This window comes from Brienomyrus brachyistius, chromosome 14 (assembly GCF_023856365.1).
Source record: "Brienomyrus brachyistius isolate T26 chromosome 14, BBRACH_0.4, whole genome shotgun sequence".
NCBI lineage: Eukaryota > Metazoa > Chordata > Actinopteri > Osteoglossiformes > Mormyridae > Brienomyrus > Brienomyrus brachyistius.
In genome coordinates, this window is record NC_064546.1 from 14,760,858 (window position 1) to 14,780,386 (window position 19,529).

Here is a 19,529-nt window from a genome sequence, read left to right on the forward strand (position 1 = left end):
CAGCTGAATAACTGCACTAAAGCAAAGATAAAATATGACAAAGGACCTTTTGAATCAGGCTGTCCTTTTTTACTAGTCTCCAAACCTTCCTTTCTTTCCCTTTTCAGGAAATAATAGCTGGCTGCTTGCATAAGGCCCAGTCCTGGGAGCTACTTTGTCTTAATTACCTCAGGACGAGCGAGTAACCCCTGAAGCAATCATCTTTGTTTGTTAAAACCGCCGTTATCTGACTCGGTAGGGTCCATAAATAAAACATGGCTGAAATTACAATGTCATGTTCCTGAGGATCCTGGCCCCCGGAGTGGAGTGCAGCAGAATGCACAAAAACAGTTGTGAGCGGCGTGGAGGAGAGGAGCAGAGCAGGGCCGGGCCCCTCTGCTATCTGATGCTGGCTCTCGGGGGCCCACAGTCCGGAGCCATGCCATGCAGGCTTATTATAACTTTCACAGATGTAAATAACCTTTGCGGCACTTCAAGGTGGGACATTGGCCACTGCCGTTTGTTTCCTTTATTACTGGAGACAGGGACCGCGGGGAGGGGGGGGGCTGCGGGGGGGGCTGCGGGGGGGCTGCAGGGGGGCCGCAGGGGGGCCTACAGGCCCATCATAGTGGGGGAAAGGCAGTAAATAAGCAACTTCTTACTGGAAATGTAATGAGCAAACAAGCCAGCCCAGGGGAAGCTGACCAGGACAGTTTGTGTAATGAACGCAAGACATGCCAATTTAGGGAGTGAGAACATAAATGTGTTTTGGGCCCCTTTGCACACCTTGCGTGATGGATGTTCTTCAGGGCATGGAAATATTCACCATTATTTGAGATTAATTGTGCGAAGGATCTTAACCTGCCCCAATTTGTCACCAGTACAGACATTTATAGTGTTAACGTCACGAGATGTACCAGTCCCCTTGAACAAAGATTAGCATTAGAAAACTATCTAAATATGGAAATTGCATTGAGAATACAATTAGGTAGAATGTTCTCCTTAATAAGTATGAAATCTCTAAGGAGACGACTGTTCTTTCTGTACTTAAATTGGATAGAAAATAGAAATAAAGCAGATCGTTTGAAAAATGAAAGTTGAAATGTATGTGGATTTAAAGCTTCTCCGTAGTTAATGACATTATTGTGGCTGAGGCACGCAAGCTGGTGTATGATGGGAGGCTGATGGCCCGCCCCTCAAGCACGCATCTGCCCGTGGTACGCACCACCTCTTCCGGATCCATCTCTCGCGTTGATCTCAGCCGATAGGCAACGGTGCGGGACGGACTCGCTCGGGAATCTAGGTCAGTTTTCACGTTGGCTGCTGCGGGCAACATGATTGAAGAGCTTAGCGACGAGTCAGAATGTAGCACTAAATCAGCTGTGGAGTTGCCTTCCACACCCCCCTCCCCCCCCCCCCCCCGCCCAACCCATGCCTCTGCTTCTCCTTCATTTTTCATGACAGGGACTGAAAAAGAGGGCAGTGAAGTATCTTTGCACCAATGCTGCAGTGGGTGATTTAGAATAAAACTTTTATGCACCCCCCCCCCCACACACCCCATTTCTAAAGCTTAACTTCATTGTCTGAAAACGTTCTTTCATCTTAAGACAAAGATTTATGTAAATCTTGGGCCCTGTGCTAATGCGAGGCACGGCGTGAAAAACGGCATCCCTAAATCGCTGTATTGTTGTTGAAAATGACAAGCCAGCCTCTTAATCCCACAATGCGATCATCCAAATGTGGCATAATGCTGTGTGTAGGCAGGCCCATCTGAATATCAAACAGGCGTCCGTGCCCGGTGCCCGTGCCTGGCACGTGTGCCCCCGCCCGGCACTCCGCACACACACCAAGCACCGAGATGCGTCCTTTGTCGCGTAGCAGGAGCGACGGGGAGCTCGCCGCCATCTTCCCTTCCGTTCTGCTGAAAACTGGGAGCGGGAGACTTGAGTCACTTATCCGAGTCTTTTGCTGTTTGGGTTTTGCTGCGAAACACGTGAACGGCTCTCTCAGTGTTGGGAGCCAAATTTATTCTGAATAAAGTCTGCCGCTTAAGAACAAAAATTAAATGATCAGGAATTGTCTGCAAAAAATGTAGATAAATGACAGGCAGCAGCATCTAGGAGAGGGCACAGCGAGGTATCCAATCAGAAATACTTTATTGAAAAGTAGTAGATGATTGGTAGCAGCATCCAGGACTGAGCTGGGTACCGCGAGCTATCTAATCAGAGATACTCCATGTAAGCTGTGTTTTTCTGTGCTTTATATGCTTTCGTTTTTATAACTTCATGGTGTTAAGCAACTGTTATTGGACAAGGTCATGACAGCACAAGTCAGAAACATGTCATTGAGCCAGACCCTCAGTGTGTAAGAACACCATAAAGATGGCAGTCCTTTCCTTGTCTGTGACACCCTTTCTGCTGTGGACTCCGCTGGGGCCACCTGCTCCTGCGGGGCTCTGCCTTGCTGTGTAGTCGCAGCTCTTGGGATGAGGAGACCATCATTCAGCTCTGTGGTTCAGGTTTGTCTGACTCCACTGCCCACCGGCGTTTCGACTCGCAGATAAGGGCTGACAGCTGAAGCTGCAGTGATGTGGGATGGACTTCCTTTTAATCTAGCGCAATAGATATCTCAGATTCCGGCTGCGATAAAGTACTGATATGCATTTGAGCTAATAAGCACATAGCAGATATACTGATGTCATGAAAACTGGAGCGGGGGGGAAGCATTGCGGTTTGATCCCGACATACAGGCTGACTTCATTTTAATCATCTTGCTCTTTCTCCAGTAGGCATGTAGATGTCGCTCCTCTCTGAAAATCATGCAACCTTTAATATATTCAAATGTGAAAAGATAAGCTGGTTACTTTAACCTGCCCCCAGCCAGTGGCTGCACCAGTTGGCATTCCCCCAGTTCGCACTGCCCCCACCAATCTAGAAATACCTCTGCATGGGGGCCTCTTAAGAAGATCTGATAATGTCCCTGTTCACGTTTGCTTTTCAACGTAAAGTTGAATTTGTTTTAAGTTTTAAGTCCATTTACACGGTTGGTTTAATGTCCAGCTGTTAAAGGACACAATTAATTTGTTATTTAGCAATATATATTATCCGAGCATAAATGATTTGTAAATTAAATATATAAAACTGTAACTTCCCACATAAAGGCCACCAAGGCTTGCTTTGAGGGGAAATTTCCCTGGTTTATCGTTTGTTGATGCTGGAGTCATAGAGAGGTTTCAGAGAAGGCTAGCAGATCATTAAAAGTGTTTTAGAAACAAGTGTAATTCGGTAAGTGACTGCTTTGTTACACAGAGTCATGCAGCCTAAATAATATTTCCGTTGTTGCTGTTTGTAATAAATAGGCATCAGTGCACTAACTGTTAATAAATTTTTTTGTTGAAATTTAAGAAAATATTGGAGGCGTATTAAAAGAACCAACTTCCTGTTTTCAGTCCCCGTTAAGCCCCGCCCTCCATATGAGGTCTTATAGTGGTAAGGGGTGCAGAGAGGACACCCTGGGGGCTTAATCATGGCCAGTGGAGCGTGTGAGTCCCGGTGACTCTGCTTGATGCAGGAACCTTGAGTCCGGCATCTATGAGGTCACCCTGGCATCATTGCCCCAGAAATGCCGGCGATGGTATGAGTGGGGTGCCGAGTATCCCAGTCTACCTGACAAATGGGCAAAAGCTTGTGTGTTAAAAAGCCCCCCCAAGCGTGCTCTCTAGAGCAAGATGGGGCAAAGCAAAAAGGGAATTAAGAGATTGATATAGTATCACTATTCTATCACTAGTGTAATATCTTACTTCAACTATGCTCCGTTTAGAAGAATAAAGTGTAATTTAATTACATATTACACATGTGGGTTGACAGTAAAAAATCTTTGAGGCCTGTTTTCTCTATTTTAGTATTGGACTTTTAGTATTTAGTACTCTGTTTTGCCTTTGTAGGGCCGTACAGTGTCACTCACGTTTCTACGTACAGTGTGAGAGATGTGCAGCTCAGCCCTGTCACATCATCAGATACAGCTGTGCAGATTACAATACGGTCAGGTGAGAGAGGTGAAGGACGAAGCGCAGTAGTAATGTTTATTCAGAAACTACGGCCCAGAGGTTCCTCACGCCCTGAGCTGGGGCCGTAGCCCCTAACACACAAAGGCACACACACACACACACACGCACACACACACGCAGCTGTCCCGACTCCACCTCCGACTGAGGACAGGCGGTAGGTCCATGGCTGGCCTGCACCTCGCTTGTGTTTTTTTCTGGCTTAACTGGGAATAAACAGGGGTTAGATTTTTCTGATACACACTTACTGCTGCCTTCCCCATTGTGCGTGTGTGTAGCACCGCTACAGCAGTTCATGCGGTTTTATTCCAAACCATCCATCTTCCAGCACGGTGCTTGGCTGCCGTACTTGTGCCGCGTTGGAAAAGTCCTGGTATCACTTGTGCTTGTGTAGTACCTGCAATGCTGGCCAGCGTGAATGGAGGGTTATCCCAAGGGATGAGGCATCAGTGAGCGCTGACCTGGTCAGAGGAGCTGCCCGTATCAGACAACACTCACACACACACACACACACACACACACAAGCCTGAGTCACACCAGGGTACTCATAAAAAATATTTTCAGCCAATATACTAGTAAACAAAACATTTACTTTAGTATTTTTGTGTAGCTAAAAGGCTGTCAGACAACCTTCACACCTTGCTGTACAATATGATTCATTTTAAGAATACAAATTCTTCAGATTGTTTTTTTTTGTTTTGCTTTTTTTTATCCTGCCAAATTAAAAAAAATATATTGTGGCAGCTTTGTGATGCATTTTCAACTCGTTTTTTTCCTCAATCAATAACCAGGACCCCCCCCCCCCCACCCCCAGAAAAAAAAAAAGAAAAATGACACATAGTACTTACAGTACCATCTTTCACTAGGGATGCGCGTACTAAGTAAAAAATACGAGCTCCTGTAAAAAGACTGTCTACACAGAGAGGATGCCATTCCAGAGTAAAGATGGGACCTGGGCGGGGGGGGGGGGGGGGGGGGGGGGGGGGGCGGCGGCCTCTGGAAGCAGGAGAGGGCGGCGGCCGTGTGGGGGCACTGTGTCGCCGTGTGGGGGCACTGTGTCGCCGTGTGGGGGCACTGTGTCGCCGTGTGGGGGCACTGTGTCGCCGTGTGGGGGCACTGTGTCCGCCCGGCAGCGGCTCGAACTCTTCTGCAGTTTGTCCCGTTTCATTTACATTTTTTACACGCAAGGAAGGATAAAGGTTTTACTAAAACTCAAGACTTTTACACTTACAGTGACAAAACATCTTAATAGACCCACAATTGAAATTGGGCTGAGAAAAAAAAACTTAAAATTTTTTTTTTTAAAAATGCCCAGGCATTCTGAAATATTACAAATACCGGTATACTTTTACAGTAAACAAGAGAAATGTGATATAGATTTATATATATTTATATATATACTAAAACCCATCACCAAAAAAACAATATACACAGCCACTATGGCATTCAGAGAAACCTTTAAGCAAACTTGAAAAAAATACTCATTTAAAACAAACACACACAGATAAGATTTACCCTTGTACTTGATTCAATACTGTAAACGTATTTTGAGACAGAGTGCACTAAGTTTGTCCTTTTTTGTTTTCTTTTTTCATTTTTTCTTTCTTTTTTCCCTACTTTCTGTTGTTCCTGATTCCTGTCCAGTCTCTTCAGTGACTACCTGTGGTCTAACAGTCCTCTCCGAAGTTGGCATGCAGTCTTGTCCTGAAATCGATAATTCCTTTCGCTTGTGCCTTAATATGTACATCTGCGTGCACATCTACACGCTGTTCTGCGGGCATCGCTCCATAAATTCATGAGTAGGTTAGGGTTATGGAGGATAGCTTTTGTTTGCATCACAGACGTGTGTCGCGTTTGTCTCAGGAGACGATCAATCGGAAGATCATTGTTAAAGGCACGCTCTTGTCAAACTGGTGGCAGTATGCAAAGTGTCCAGTCATGGTGGCATCGCTGCGATCTGCGCCTCCGCATGTCCTCTCGCACCTGTGTCAGCTGCTACAGCTCCCCACCGTCCCTCTGCCAAGCCAGCTCAGTCCACCTAACACACGTTGTCTTTCTCCAGATATTTTTGTTGGCCAAAACAAACCATACATTTAATTAGCTGGTAGATGGTGATCTAGGGACAGCTGCTGGTTGGTGAACTGGTAGATGGTCATCTAGGGACAGCTGGTGGTTGGTTAACAAGTAGATGGTGATCTATGAGCAGCTGGTGGTCGGTGAACTGGTAGATGCTGATCTAGGGGCCCACTGGTGGTTGGTGACCTGATAGATGTTGATCTAGGGCCAGCTGGTGGTTGGTGACCTGGTAGATGTTGATCTAGGGCCAGCTGGTGGTTGGTGACCTGGTAGATGTTGATCTAGGGCCAGCTGGTTGCCAGGGCCAGTTGTTTAGTCCATACAAGATGCTACTTCTTATCATGGTCAACTACACATGAGTGGAAATCCTAAGGGACAGGAAAGACACACTCAGTTCTACAGGAAATGCAGTTTGGTGATGCACTGGGCCTTGGGGTTGAGGTTACCAGGTCAGCAGGGGAAACTGAATTTTGTCAGACTCTAGGGCTGTATTTCACATTAATCTGCCGTCTAAGCTGTGAATGCATAGCGCAAATGTATTCAAGTAATATCACGGCATGATTTCTCAACGTAACGAGACTTGCTGATTTCATTTCAGTATTCGATGCCCAAAACATCTGCTTGAAAAGCTGGGGTAGCTCATGGGGGCTAAACGCAGAACCCATCTCAGAAAATAGATGCTCCCTTGCCAAGTATGACATGAAGTCATTAGAGTTTAAAATTCGAATGCTACAAGCAAAACAGGGGAATGGTTTAGAATCATTCGCTCCCACGGCCTTTCCAGCTGGCACCTACACCCTCACCGGCGTTTCCAGGTGGAAGGAACAAGTTCCCTCCCTCTGGAAAAGGGTTCAGAAAGAGAACTGCTCTGGAGTGGATCGTCACTCCATGAGCTGTATATCGAGATGGAGATGCGCCCATGGGCGGGTGAGAAGTCACCCAGTGAGCCGCTGGGCTGTTTATCCTGAGATTATGCACACGTTTATAAACGGGTCATCCTGAATGCTGTGTCACGGCTCCCAATGGCAGTGTTGGCGTGGATTAAACGTGTGTGTTCAAAGGACACATCTAAGAGTCCCCTGCCAGCCCGCATTCTTGGTCGCGCCCCACTTGGCTCGGTACCTGGTACCTCAGAGCAGCTGCCTTGGTGTTCATCCCGTTCTAAAGAGGAGATCGACAGACCTCCAGATTGCCCCCCACCCCCTCCCCGCCCAAAGCTGATGTTCAGTGGTACGTTCCCAGTTAGACCTGATATGTTTACAGTCAGTGTGTGCTCTCGTGAACACGGCGGCATTCTCACGGCTACATCTCGTCTTTAGATCTGGCTTTTCCTCCAGAAGTGACACGTGTAGTTTAAAATATGCAGGTTTTCCGATAAGCAGCGGCTAAAAGGTGGGCTAAAAACAACTGCGTTGTTTTTCGCTAAAATCTCAGGACATCGTCTGGGTTTAAACAGCAAAACTCCCAGCAATTACAGTTAAAAACAAAACACAAATGAAATCAAAAAAATATATATATATCTGCAGAGGCCAAAATAACAAACCAAATAAATAGAGAACTTATTGCACAGTTAGAAGGCATGACGAATTTCTTATTCATTACCGCTAATTCATACTCTGATAGATTGCTGAAACAAAAGCCAGACAAGGCAGATTAGACCAGCATTAATTCTCATTTCCTGTTTTCTTTTTTTTTTCTCAGTTGGCAGCTTCTTAGGCGTCATGTTAAACTACAGCATGAGTATCTGTGAGGCGGCGTCTAGCCGTGCCCTTGGCTCGTACTTTAGGTTCTCTCTGCCTGCTCGATTTTCACCTCGTTCGTCATCAGGTGATCCCCGTGCCACTTCTTCATGTGCTTCTCCAGGGTGCTGTACACACTGAAGGGCATGTGGCAGATGTCGCAGCGGTACACCTCCTTACCCAGCTGGCCGTGCGTCTTCATGTGCCGCGTCAGCTTGCTGCTCTGCGCGCAGGCGTAGCTGCATAGCTCGCATTTGTAGGGTCGCTCGCCCGTGTGGCTGCGCCGGTGCACCGTTAGGTTGCTGCAGTTCTTAAACACCTTGCCGCAGTACTCGCATGTGTCGCTGCGACGGCCGTCCTTGGAGCTGGGCCGGCCCGGGCCGGGCCCGCCGAGGTGGGGTGTGCTTCCCCCGCTCGCCGTGCCATCCAGCAGGTCCCCCGGAGGAGTGGAGAAGGCCAGGCTGCCGTTCTCCGAGGAGTGCTCCGAAGAGGTGGCGAAGGGCGACTGCCTGGAGTCGCTGAAACCCAGGAAGGGATCTTTGATGAAATGGCGCGAGGCGGCGTAGCCCACCAGCCACTGTGAATACACGTTCTCTGAGGGAATGAGTGGTGCTGTTGGCATGTCCAGGTCCTTCTCGATCTTGATCCTCTTGGCGGATGAGTTGGACAGGCTGGGACTGGTGATGGGTGTGGGCTTGCGTGGAAAAAGGCTAGGGAGCGAGTCCCCCGAGCCACAGTTCCTGCCGTTCACGGCGGTCCTTTGCACTGGCTCGAGCTCCCCCCTCTCAGGGTGCCTGTCCCTGTTCTCCTGTGGGCCCTCATGGCCCCTGGTGGAGAAGGGCAGCCTTTTCCGGTTGTCGACGATCAGGCTCCCGTATTGTTGCAGAGTGTTGAGGGACGCGTTTTCCACCATCTTATCGAGGGAGAGTGCCGGCGGCTTGGCACCGTTCTCCCGCGGGCGGCAGAAGTCAGAGTCCAAGCTGAAGCTTGACTCCGGCCTGCTCTCATTCTCCAGCTCCTCCTCCTCCTCTTCCTCCTCCTCCTCCTCCTCATTGTCCGGGCCGATGCCCTCCCCTCTGAAGTCGCCTTCCCTGTTTTTTACAGCCTCGCCTGTGACATCACTGGTCCCCGGCTCCGGGGAGCTGGTGGCAGACATGCCGTCGTCGGAGCGGCCGGTCACCGAGCCAGCCTTGTGCATGTGCGTTTTCATGTGCCGTTTCAGCTTGCTGGCCTGGGAGCAGGCGTGGTCGCAGAGCTGGCACTTGTAGGGCTTCTCCCCCGTGTGGCTGCGTCGGTGGACCACTAGATTACTCTGGAACTTGAAGGTCTTGCCACAGAACTCGCAGGACTTGGTCTTACCTTGCACCTGCGGCGGGGTGCCGCTCCCAGGGGGCATGGGCGGCAGAGGAGGGGTGCTCAAAAAGGGCGACTTAGGGCTCGCTTGGAAGGGGTTGGGGTTGAGTAGGCGATGCATAGGGTTTGTGCGACTCGGTGACAGCGGGGGACTTGAGCTGTTGTTTCCCGCCAGTTCTCTGAGCCGGCGAGAGAAGTCCATGGACTGGGACTCCATTGCCATGGGTGTCAGACGCATCACCCTCTCGAAGGCACTGGGGTGCTGGGAGATCAGACCCATCTCCTCGGCACTGAGACGCTCCAGGCGGTGCGGGTCCAGGTGGTGCCGAGGAGGGGGGCTCACAAAGGGGGGCGTGCCGGGCAGGCGGTTCTCCACAAAGCCTGGCGGCTCGCGCAGGAGCGGCGCAGCCATGCGCAGCAGATGGAAGGGGCTCCCCTCCCCCAGGAAGCCAGTGAGGGGGGGCTGCGGCAGCGACTCGGCTCCCACGGCCGGGGGCAGGGTAATGCGTGGCGTGAGGGCGTTGCCGGTGGGGCCGCCTTCCAGGTAGATGCGTAGGCCGTGCGTGTTCTGGGCGTGCTGCAGCAGGAACCAGGCGCTGAGGAAGGCCTGTTTACAGGTGGTGCAGGTGTAGCTGGATGGCTCGTCCCTACCTGCAGGCACACACAAACCCATGGGAAAGTGAGCTTTCAGAGAAGCACGTGACATCAAAGAATCCTGCCACCAGTAGCATGACAACAATTTCAAAATATAGTTGGTTTGGAAGGTGATGCAGTGTTACCATTTTAATGTTGTGTGAATGCTGGACAGGGGATTTGGGGGATATAAGTGTGGAAATGCTGGAATAATTATCAGAAACGGAACTGGAATCATTTCTTTATCACCAAGTACTTTTACGTACAAGGAATTTAATTCAGGGTGTTGTGCGAAACAATCAAGACAATTTAAATCATAAATTGTGTTTTGTCATGGAATTACTGCAGAATCATCTGGGAATTGTTGCTGAATCACTGAGGAATCATTGCAGAATCACCATGAAATCGCTGCAGATTCACAGCACAATCCCAAAAGGATCACATGGGACTTTCTGTAGTGCTAACACAGAATCATTGGGTAGTCACTGCAGAATCACAATGAAATCACTGTAGATTCACAGCACAATCCCAAAAGGATCACATGGGACTTTCTGTAGCACTAACACGGAATCACTGGGTAGTCACTGCAGAATCTCCCAGAGTCCAAAGCACTCAGTCACACTATAAACTTTATAATGTGCTTCTGTACTGAAAAAGTACAGCTCCGTTCCAGATTAAGGACATTATCAGTTACAAATAAAGAACTTTCGCTTCACATAAACAACCAATGATACAACCAACTGGAGCTGGGCAGTATATTGGCATATTAATACATTTTCAAGCCAGATGTAAGATGAGTCAATGCCATTTATATTGATATAAATGTATGTTATTGTGTGTTAAAATTAGACCTGTCACACTTAATGTGTCAGCGTTCCTTGTAAGGTTTGTGGTGCAATATTGCCTGGTGTTAATGCATATGGTATTTTGATACTCATATGGGGAAATAGTATGAGCATTATTTTCAATATAAATGTATAGTATTCCTTTCTGGATGTAAGCACTGTGACAGCTTCAGTCATTCTGTTTTAGAAATTGCCAGACAGCTCTAAGGTTAAAAATAATCGCAATTTTCAATATTTGTTTTATTCTATTGAAGGCTAATACCTTAAAAACGGGGATCTTTCCCTTTATTAAGTGCACTTTCAATGCTTGTTTAGCTTCTGCTTTAAAACCATTTGCAAGAAGGTTTCAGGTTTAAATAGCTTTTTGTTGTCGTTCATAAACATGAACCTTCTGTTTGAGAGCAATGTCATAAACTGGGAAAGAAGGTCTGTTGTTGGACACGCTGCAGTGAAACGCTTTTATGCTGTAGTTGCTATATTTGACCTATGCAACACAGATGTAGGCATAATTTATTTTTGCATGCTAAGAGTATATTTGCAAAAAGGGATGCAAATCCTGCATTTACATCTCGTTTCAACCATACTGTTTTAGTAAAAATGTGTGTGACATCTCATATGTGGCTTTGACTTACAACTGAGTATTTACCCCACTTCATAGAAAATACCGAGATATATATCATGTCGCTATTCTACCTAAAAATACCCGAGACGTGGGTTTTGGTCCGTATCGCTCTGCCCTACAGTGAACGGTGCTTAACACAGGAGATAAATGGTTGATAATGAAGAGTGAAAAAATGCAATGGTGAGGCGAAGCTGCTAAGGAATCTCTTCAGGTTCAGGTATTTAAAGCAGCCCGTAGGTGTGAAAGCCACTGCAGGACAGCGATTTCACAGGAAGGGTTAAGGGCTGCACGCTAAGGTGATAAGATGAACGCATAACAGGACCTTATGTGATACAATAAAACTGGCACCTTGATCTGTAATCTGAGAGTTTCAGGAACTATATACTGATTCAGATACAGTGCAATTTCATTATATATATGTGTGTGTGTGTGTATGTGTCTGTGTGTGAGAATCCTTATATACCTATCCTTATGGGGTCACAATGTCCCCATAACATGATAAATATCCGTTTTTTTTTTACTTCATTTTATACAAATCGGTGACTGCTATGGAAAAACTAATAATGCAAAAACTCTTGTATTTTGCTTGGTTACTTATGGTTATGGTTAGGGCAGGGTGGGGGTTAAGGTTGTCACAGTTAGCGTTAGCATTTTTCCCATAAAAGTGAATGAGCGGTCCCCATAAGGATAGGTATACCCGACGTGCGTGTGTGTGTGTGTGTTATTTTTAAAATCAGTTTTACAGTTCTTAGTTTACAGTACGTACTGGGTCATGTTTAGTGTCTTAGGTTTTTGAGAGGAAGCCCCACACAGTGGATGAATTGAAGAATTTCAATCACGCAAGCATTTATGAACTGTGTGCATTTCTGTGTGTCACAGTGTCAGGGACAGGTTCCAGGAATGTATCAATCCAATCAGTACTGTAAAATAAAAACTGTATACCTACAGGACCATGTGTGTATATAAATATATATATTTGAATACCTAGTGCAGCTATTGTTTGTGTGATTATGTCAAGAATATTGCCGCGTTGTCTTACGATACGCAGTGTGCTGTTTTGTGTGTGCTACTTTATTTTGTTTTGTTGCAGTGCTCCCCCGTGGGAGTGACTCCGTTCTGTTTTACTGTGTTTCTCTGAGATATCACTGCAGGGCTGCTCTCCGCTACCCCGCGTTGGCTTTTTTGCGCATCGCCATGATGCCAGCGGCCGGAGCGAAGGAGAAGCGCGGGCTGACATTTCCTCTTCTTTCTGATGTGTTATTATGTTTGACTCGTTTAGGATAATCACGGGCACATGCTCACTTACAGAATGCAGAGGACAGATGGAGGAAAGAAACAGGAGTGCAGTGTGAGATTCACCGCTTGCCGTGTCGTCGCTGAGCGACGGCGGCTAACTGCAGGGTGGGCAAGGCGTGATGTGAAATTGCTCGGCAATGCGGAGGGGGCTTGTTAGGGCCCCACGGACAAGCAGCCTGGGCCTCCCCGTCTGAAAGGGTTACAGAACCGTGTGCTGCAGTGTGTACTCCTGCGAATCGTTACCCTTTGTATTAAATGGAAGCTCTCAGCTCTGACCTAACGCTAACATGTGCTGTGCTAATTGCTTTAGCGTTGAATGTGTCTCCATGCTGGGATCTCGGGGGTGCATGGGGTCCCAACGGCCGTTTTGTGTGTCTGGCCCGTGAGCCCATACTCGGGAGCCTTCATTGACCCCCCTTTAGTCCATTTTAGGTCAGCGGCACAGTCTTTTGGAAAAGCAGCTCCTCATGTCAGCCTGATTACTGCCCGCCCTCCCCCCCCGCAAAACAAACACACCCTGCCCCCCAGCCCCAACTCCCCCCCAAAGAAACACACCCTGCTGCTCATTCTCGGGCACAAGCCGCCACACACAATCTCACGGGTCCCCTGCCTCTTGCGGCCGTCAGACTTGTGCCTGTTGAACTGGCTCAACTTCCCACAGGCTGTCAGAAGTCAAGGGGGTGGAGGGGGGAGGGACAGTGTTTGTTTGTGCCCCACAATTAAGAGCGATGCCCTCCCTTCCATAGACGGAGGGAGTCGGCCGTGCGCCTGCGCTCAGCACAGGGCCTCCCAGGGGGACAGGAGTCCAACGCAGATGGCAAATAAAGTATGCAGCCTGAGGCTAGAGCACATTATGCTAATTCTAATGTCAGCTGTGCTTTAATATACAGCTCTATTTAATCACCCCATTATTCTGCATTTCCATATGAAAACGGGCCGGGAGAGGGAACAAAACCTAAAGCTTCCAGCGTCCTTTACTGCTGCTGTCAACTGCACCAGAACAGGATCGACCTCCTCCAGTGTACTGGACCAGACTTCACTGCTCCAGTGCAGCATAACAGACATTACTGCTCCGCTTAACCAGAATAGACCTCACTCCTCCACTCCAGTACACTGGACCAGACCTCACTGCTCCAGTGCAGCATAACAGACGTTACTGCTCTGCTGAACCACACTAGACCTCACTCCTCCAGTGTGCTGGACCAAATAGTATCAATGTTATGGACCAGACCTTACTGCTCCAGTGGATCCTAACAGACCTCACTGCTCCCCTGGACTAGACCTCAGTTCTGTTCTGCACCAGACCAGACCACACTGCTCCACCAGACAGCCCTGGACCAGACCATATCCCACTGCTCCTGTGGACCAAAATGAACATTACTAATGCTGTGGACCAAACTAGGCCTCACTAGTGCAGTGGACCAAAGCGGATCTGAATGGAGCAGAGGGCCCGACGGACCTGCTGTGTTATCTATAGCCTCCTAATGATACTGACATGCATTCATCCCAAAATACTGCACTGTATGGGGCAGCATCCCTCGAACCTTGCTGGACACATAGTAATTTGTGGTTGAGAGACCTATTAATAAGCATCTTAAGTTTCCAGAAAGGCAGGATGTATGGCTGATGGTGACCCGAGTGCTTGAAAGCCAACTGTACACGTCAAAGGGGGCCAGACGTGTGTTTACACAGAAGACCCAGTGTGAAACAGGATGTGTGTTTATCGTTCGTCTCTCACATGAACCTTACTGTTACATCATTTTCAGTTTGGCACGCAGATGAAACGAACGAATACATTTATTGACAAAGGCGAAAAGCTAAATTCACAAGTAGATGTTCAACATGGAAAACATTATGCTAATTGTGGCTGTGAGCTAGTCGCTGCTAATGCTGATTACAGTCAGTCGTAATCAACAGTTTGGAACATTTTGATTCGCCAATACATCACACCAACACTGGAGTAGCTGATAAAACCAAGAATGTCTGTTGACTGTTATACCAAACTCGGGTATGGCAATTCAGGCACCTTTGCCAGGAAATTCAGACCATGCTACAAATAACTAAGGCTAACAGGCACGGGTTCAAACCATAAGTTAATCCGGACCCAGTCAGTAATACATCTTATGAATCCAAATGGTTAACATAAAAAGGCTTAACATGATTTGAAGTACAGAAATACAATGTAGAACCACCAAACTTCACATACATGTAACTTGTCATAACCCCCCCCCCCCCCCCCACCACCACCACCCCACGAGAGAGAGTTTAAACAATCAGCAAGCATCCCCAGTATTGGTATATATTGACGTCTATATCAAATGTTATTGTTAATTCATTAAATTTCATGAAATACTGTTTTCTTATTGACAATTGTCCTCTGCCTTTAAACATAAATGTGATGCAGACATAGATGATAGAAAAATAGAAAAGCGATAGAAAAGTTTGAGAACCCCGGTTATAGGGATATTTCTTGCTATGGGCATACAGTACAGTCATACTCCGTAGTAGTGAGCACGGGCTTTGGATGGGGGTATAGCTCATTATGATTGTGTTATTTTTAAATTTTTATGTATTTCACATATTTTCACATGTGCAAATAGGCAACTCTTAGGTTCTGTTATTCAGACATAATGCCTTTTGTCTGGTCTACTGTTTCTAACTGTGTTTGTAGTTTTAATAAAGCTAATTCAGTTTTCCCTGCTTTACCGAAATTGCACTGAATTATAGACTTAAAACCGAAGTTTGTACCAAACCGAGAATTTTGTATTTCCTTACTCTGCCTTCCAGCCCCCCACACACACATGCTGAGGCAGAATCCCAGTGTGCCCCCTCCCGAACGCTGAGACAGAATCCCAGTGTGCCCCCTCCCGAACGCTGAGGCAGAATCCCAGTGTGCCCCCTCCCGAACGCTGGGGCAGAATCCCAGTGTGCCCCCTCCCGAACGCTGGGGCAGAATCCCAGTGTGCCCCCTCCCGAACGTTGAGGTAAAATCCCAGTGTGCCCCCACCCGAACGCTGAGACAGAATCCCAGTGTGCCCCCTCCCGAACGCTGAAAGAATCCCAGTGTGCCCCCTCCCGAACGCTGAAAGAATCCCAGTGTGCCCCCTCCCGAACGCTGAGGCAGAATCCCAGTGTGCCCCCTCCCGAACGCTGGGGCAGAATCCCAGTGTGCCCCCTCCCGAACGTTGAGGTAGAATCCCAGTGTGCCCCCTCCCGAACGTTGAGGTAAAATCCCAGTGTGCCCCCTCCCGAACGCTGAGACAGAATCCCAGTGTGCCCCCTCCCGAACGCTGAGACAGAATCCCAGTGTGCCCCCTCCCGAACGCTGAGACAGAATCCCAGTGTGCCCCCTCCCGAACGCTGAGACAGAATCCCAGTGTGCCCCCTCCCGAACGCTGAGGCAGAATCCCAGTGTGCCCCCTCCCGAACGCTGAGACAGAATCCCAGTGTGCCCCCTCCCGAACGCTGAGGCAGAATCCCAGTGTGCCCCCTCCTGAACGTTGAGGTAAAATCCCAGTGTGCCCCCACCCGAACGCTGAGACAGAATCCCAGTGTGCCCCCTCCCGAACGCTGAGGCAGAATCCCAGTGTGCCCCCTCCCGAACGCTGAGACAGAATCCCAGTGTGCCCCCTCCCGAACGCTGAGACAGAATCCCAGTGTGCCCCCTCCTGAACGTTGAGGTAAAATCCCAGTGTGCCCCCTCCCGAACGCTGAGGCAGAATCCCAGTGTGCCCCCTCCCGAACGCTGAGACAGAATCCCAGTGTGCCCCCTCCTGAACGTTGAGGTAAAATCCCAGTGTGCCCCCACCCGAACGCTGAGACAGAATCCCAGTGTGCCCCCTCCCGAACGCTGAGACAGAATCCCAGTGTGCCCCCCTCCCATCCACCTACTACTGACACTGCTGCCCCACGCTGCTGTCAGATAGCCAATGTGACGACTCGGCCAGAGACGCCATTCATAAGCCTGTTGTTGAAGACAAAGCCTGCATTGGGCCTTTGTATGTTTGTTCACTAATGATTTAGCCAAAAAAACCAGAGCTGATTTGTGCTCCTGTTGGGACCAAGTCGCTGTTGGTGCATTTATGGGATTAAAGCACCATTTCAGAATCATTACCCCACGTCGTTTTGTTTGCCAGACGGGGAAAGAAAGCCGGTCTTCATCCGTTTGGCACTGTGACACGCATTGTCATTATAAGAGTTTGTTTGGTTTCTGCCTTAAAAGCAAAGATGTTCAGGATGGGGAGCAGAAGTGAGATATGGGACTGATCTGTAGGGGTCGATTCCCACACAGCGCTGGGCCGCACAGTCGCGTCCCTGACGCTGCAGCCTTTACTGCGGGGACTCCGTCCTGGCTCTCATTAAGCCATTATGCCGCGTCGGGTCTGGGAGCCCCTCCATTAGTGGGGCGGCAGCATCCCTCTGGCCGGCTGCCGCTGTTTGCTTTGGCTGCGTTTCACACGCTGCTTGGCAGGAGCAGAGGCTTGGACAGCGTACAGAGGAGCGTGCGGCCCACAGCAGCTCAGCGCGGCCAGCCGCCTCGCACACGCCGTCCCCTTCCGGCACGGCCTTGCTGCGTCCGTTTGGCTCAGCCTTTCAATAAGGAAAATGAAGTCTGATTTGTGCCTGACTGTTATTTAAAACGGCATTAGCTGTCATGGATCCTAAGGCCTGGTGCGTTTTTACAAGTATGGACATATGTGATCCCACTACGGTCCAAACATTAGCACTGTAAAAGGCCACCAGAGGGTGGAAGTTTGCTTCTAAATGTGTCCTTGGCTTTCTTCCAGGCCTGACTCTGGGCATTCTCAGGACACTTGCGTTGCTTGAATCACTTAAGGGGGGGGGGGGGGCAGTGCATTGCGAGCGATGTCTGTGTCTCTGGCCCCGTCTGCTTGCTGGATTAACGAGCGGAGAGGTAGGTGAAGCGTGCCACGGTGGGTCAGGGTTAGGGATGCTCCGACTAAGCCTAACCGTGACAGTTTGAGATATCGCGGCACAATGAGCGGCTTCAGGTCGTGTCATTTAACGACCGGTAGTGCGGTAATGAGCTGTGGTGTCACTGGCCGGGTATGTGTGTCTGTAATATATGTGTTATATATGTCCATATCTGCTCCTGTTGCGTGAATGAGGTCAGCTGGCTCCAGCCTGGGCCATTGTGGCGTCGGCCCCTTAATCCTCACGACAGCTACGTGCGGTTCAAACCCCCCCCACACACACACACTAACTAGCTCCTTTAAACTCAGACCCCCCTCCCCGATTTGCATGTCGACCCCGTCGTACACTGCATGCCATATGTCTTTAAAAGACAATGGGCACAAACAGGCCAACACCCCCCCCACTCGCCAGAGCACAGACGCTGTCCCGCTCTGCGCCCAGCAGTCGGCCGTGGCATGCCCCATGTCCCTCCAGCTTACCCACGAGCCACTGGGGCAGGGGGAGTTGGCGGACCAGCACCCACACATGCCTCTGAGCGCGGCCTCAAAGTGCAATAACGAATAAAAATGCTCATTATGGGATGATTTCAGTTTTCACTATGATTCAATTTGCAGTAATTACTACGGCCCGTACTAATAAAAAATGCTGCAAAATGCAAAGGTCAACTAGCAGTTAGAAGTGCTCATTTTCATCTCAATGTATTCACCCTCACTGTCTAATGGCCCAGTTTTCTCCCCTTGCTCTTCAATAAATATTGCCGGAATTACAGGTTAAACAGCTAAATGAAATCAGGGCTATTACAGCAGGCCATGCTGCGCTGCTCATCTCCCCACGTTCTGCTATCCGGGAGGCTCTTAGCGTGTCAGGCTGCGGGCTCCTCGTATCCGAACGGCGCCTGCACCCTGTTGGCCGCCCCCGGCCCCGTGAGCGTCACGATTCCCAGGCCCTCAGCCCCCAGTCATCCATCTCTCACATTGAAATTGAAATACAGGGTGAAGACTATAAACCCTGATGGACAGATTTCAACATAGGGGAGGGTATTAGGTTGGTCCTCTTATGCCGTAACACATGTTAAATGATCACGTAGAGCACAGTGGGTCATCGATGTAAATTAATGGGGGTTTGGGGGGGGGTGTAACCCCCCAATAATCAAAACCAACCAATACACCCCCCCTCCCCCCTGAACATCCTTAAATGGGTGGAGACCTCAACCTCCATCCCCCCAGCCTCCAATGCTCAACCCAAAGTTATGCCCTTGCATTGGGTCCTAGACTTCAGGGCAGGGGGCGTCACTGGGTTTAGAGCTAAGAGCCGCCGGCCTACTAACTACCACCTTTGGGTCGGACATTCCTCGCACGGCCTGCCTCTGGGTTCCCAGCATTCCCTGTAATTCCTTGATTGTAAACCCAGAAGCTTGTCTTGTCTTCTCCTCTACCTCAGTTGCTCACGCTTGGGTCCTCCCGTCATCCACAAGCTTTAACAATTACCGTCGCAAACCGAAGTCATTCTGCTTTTACTCCTGCTCAGCTTTCTGCGTCCTGGGAATGAAAACCAGGGAGTCACTGTGCAGCCTGATCCCAGGTCAGGCGCAGGGACCCTATGGAACATCATCGTGGTGGTGTGGCTGGCCGTCTGGACTTGGTTACCAATGAGTCCGATCTGCTACTCTGTCAAGGCTCACCTTAAATTGCTAATATCTTGTAATGTGATGTCATGGCAGCAAGTCGGGGCAACCGTAATGTCATGTGAATGAACTCAGCGTGGCAGACTAGGATGTGGATCGGGCACTAAGGCCGGGTTATGTAAACCGAGCACACTTTCATAATGAATATGTAGGAACGCAGCCCGATGTGTACATGGCGTGCACCTCAGCAAGCAACCAGGTGATGTGACCAGGTGATGTGACCAGGTGATGTGACCAGGTGATGTGACCAACTGTGCTCCTCTGCAGGTATAAAGGCAGGACGGGGCCAGCTGATGGCTGGCTG

The 19,529-nt window shown here is 49.1% G+C and overlaps 2 protein-coding genes across 4 annotated transcripts in view; one reads left to right on the plus strand and one right to left on the minus strand.

The window, feature by feature from the left end:
- LOC125706962 (SRA stem-loop interacting RNA binding protein) overlaps window positions 1-19,529 on the plus strand; it is a 170,518-nt gene that overhangs the window by 52,392 nt on the left and 98,597 nt on the right. The window lies entirely within an intron of this gene.
- Window positions 5,231-19,529, minus strand: part of bcl11ba (BAF chromatin remodeling complex subunit BCL11B a) — a 35,567-nt gene continuing 21,268 nt past the window's right edge. Inside the window, exons 3-4 of one of the 3 annotated variants that reach the window (XM_048973792.1) lie at window positions 8,038-9,857; window positions 5,231-6,486 (exon numbers count right to left, since the gene is read on the minus strand). In XM_048973792.1, the coding sequence (XP_048829749.1) occupies window positions 6,464-6,486; window positions 8,038-9,857 (1,843 nt within the window). In that variant the 3' untranslated portion in view covers window positions 5,231-6,463. Of the gene's footprint in view, window positions 9,858-19,529 lie in introns of all 3 variants that reach the window. The other 2 variants (XM_048973790.1, XM_048973791.1) reach the window with 2 other exon arrangements.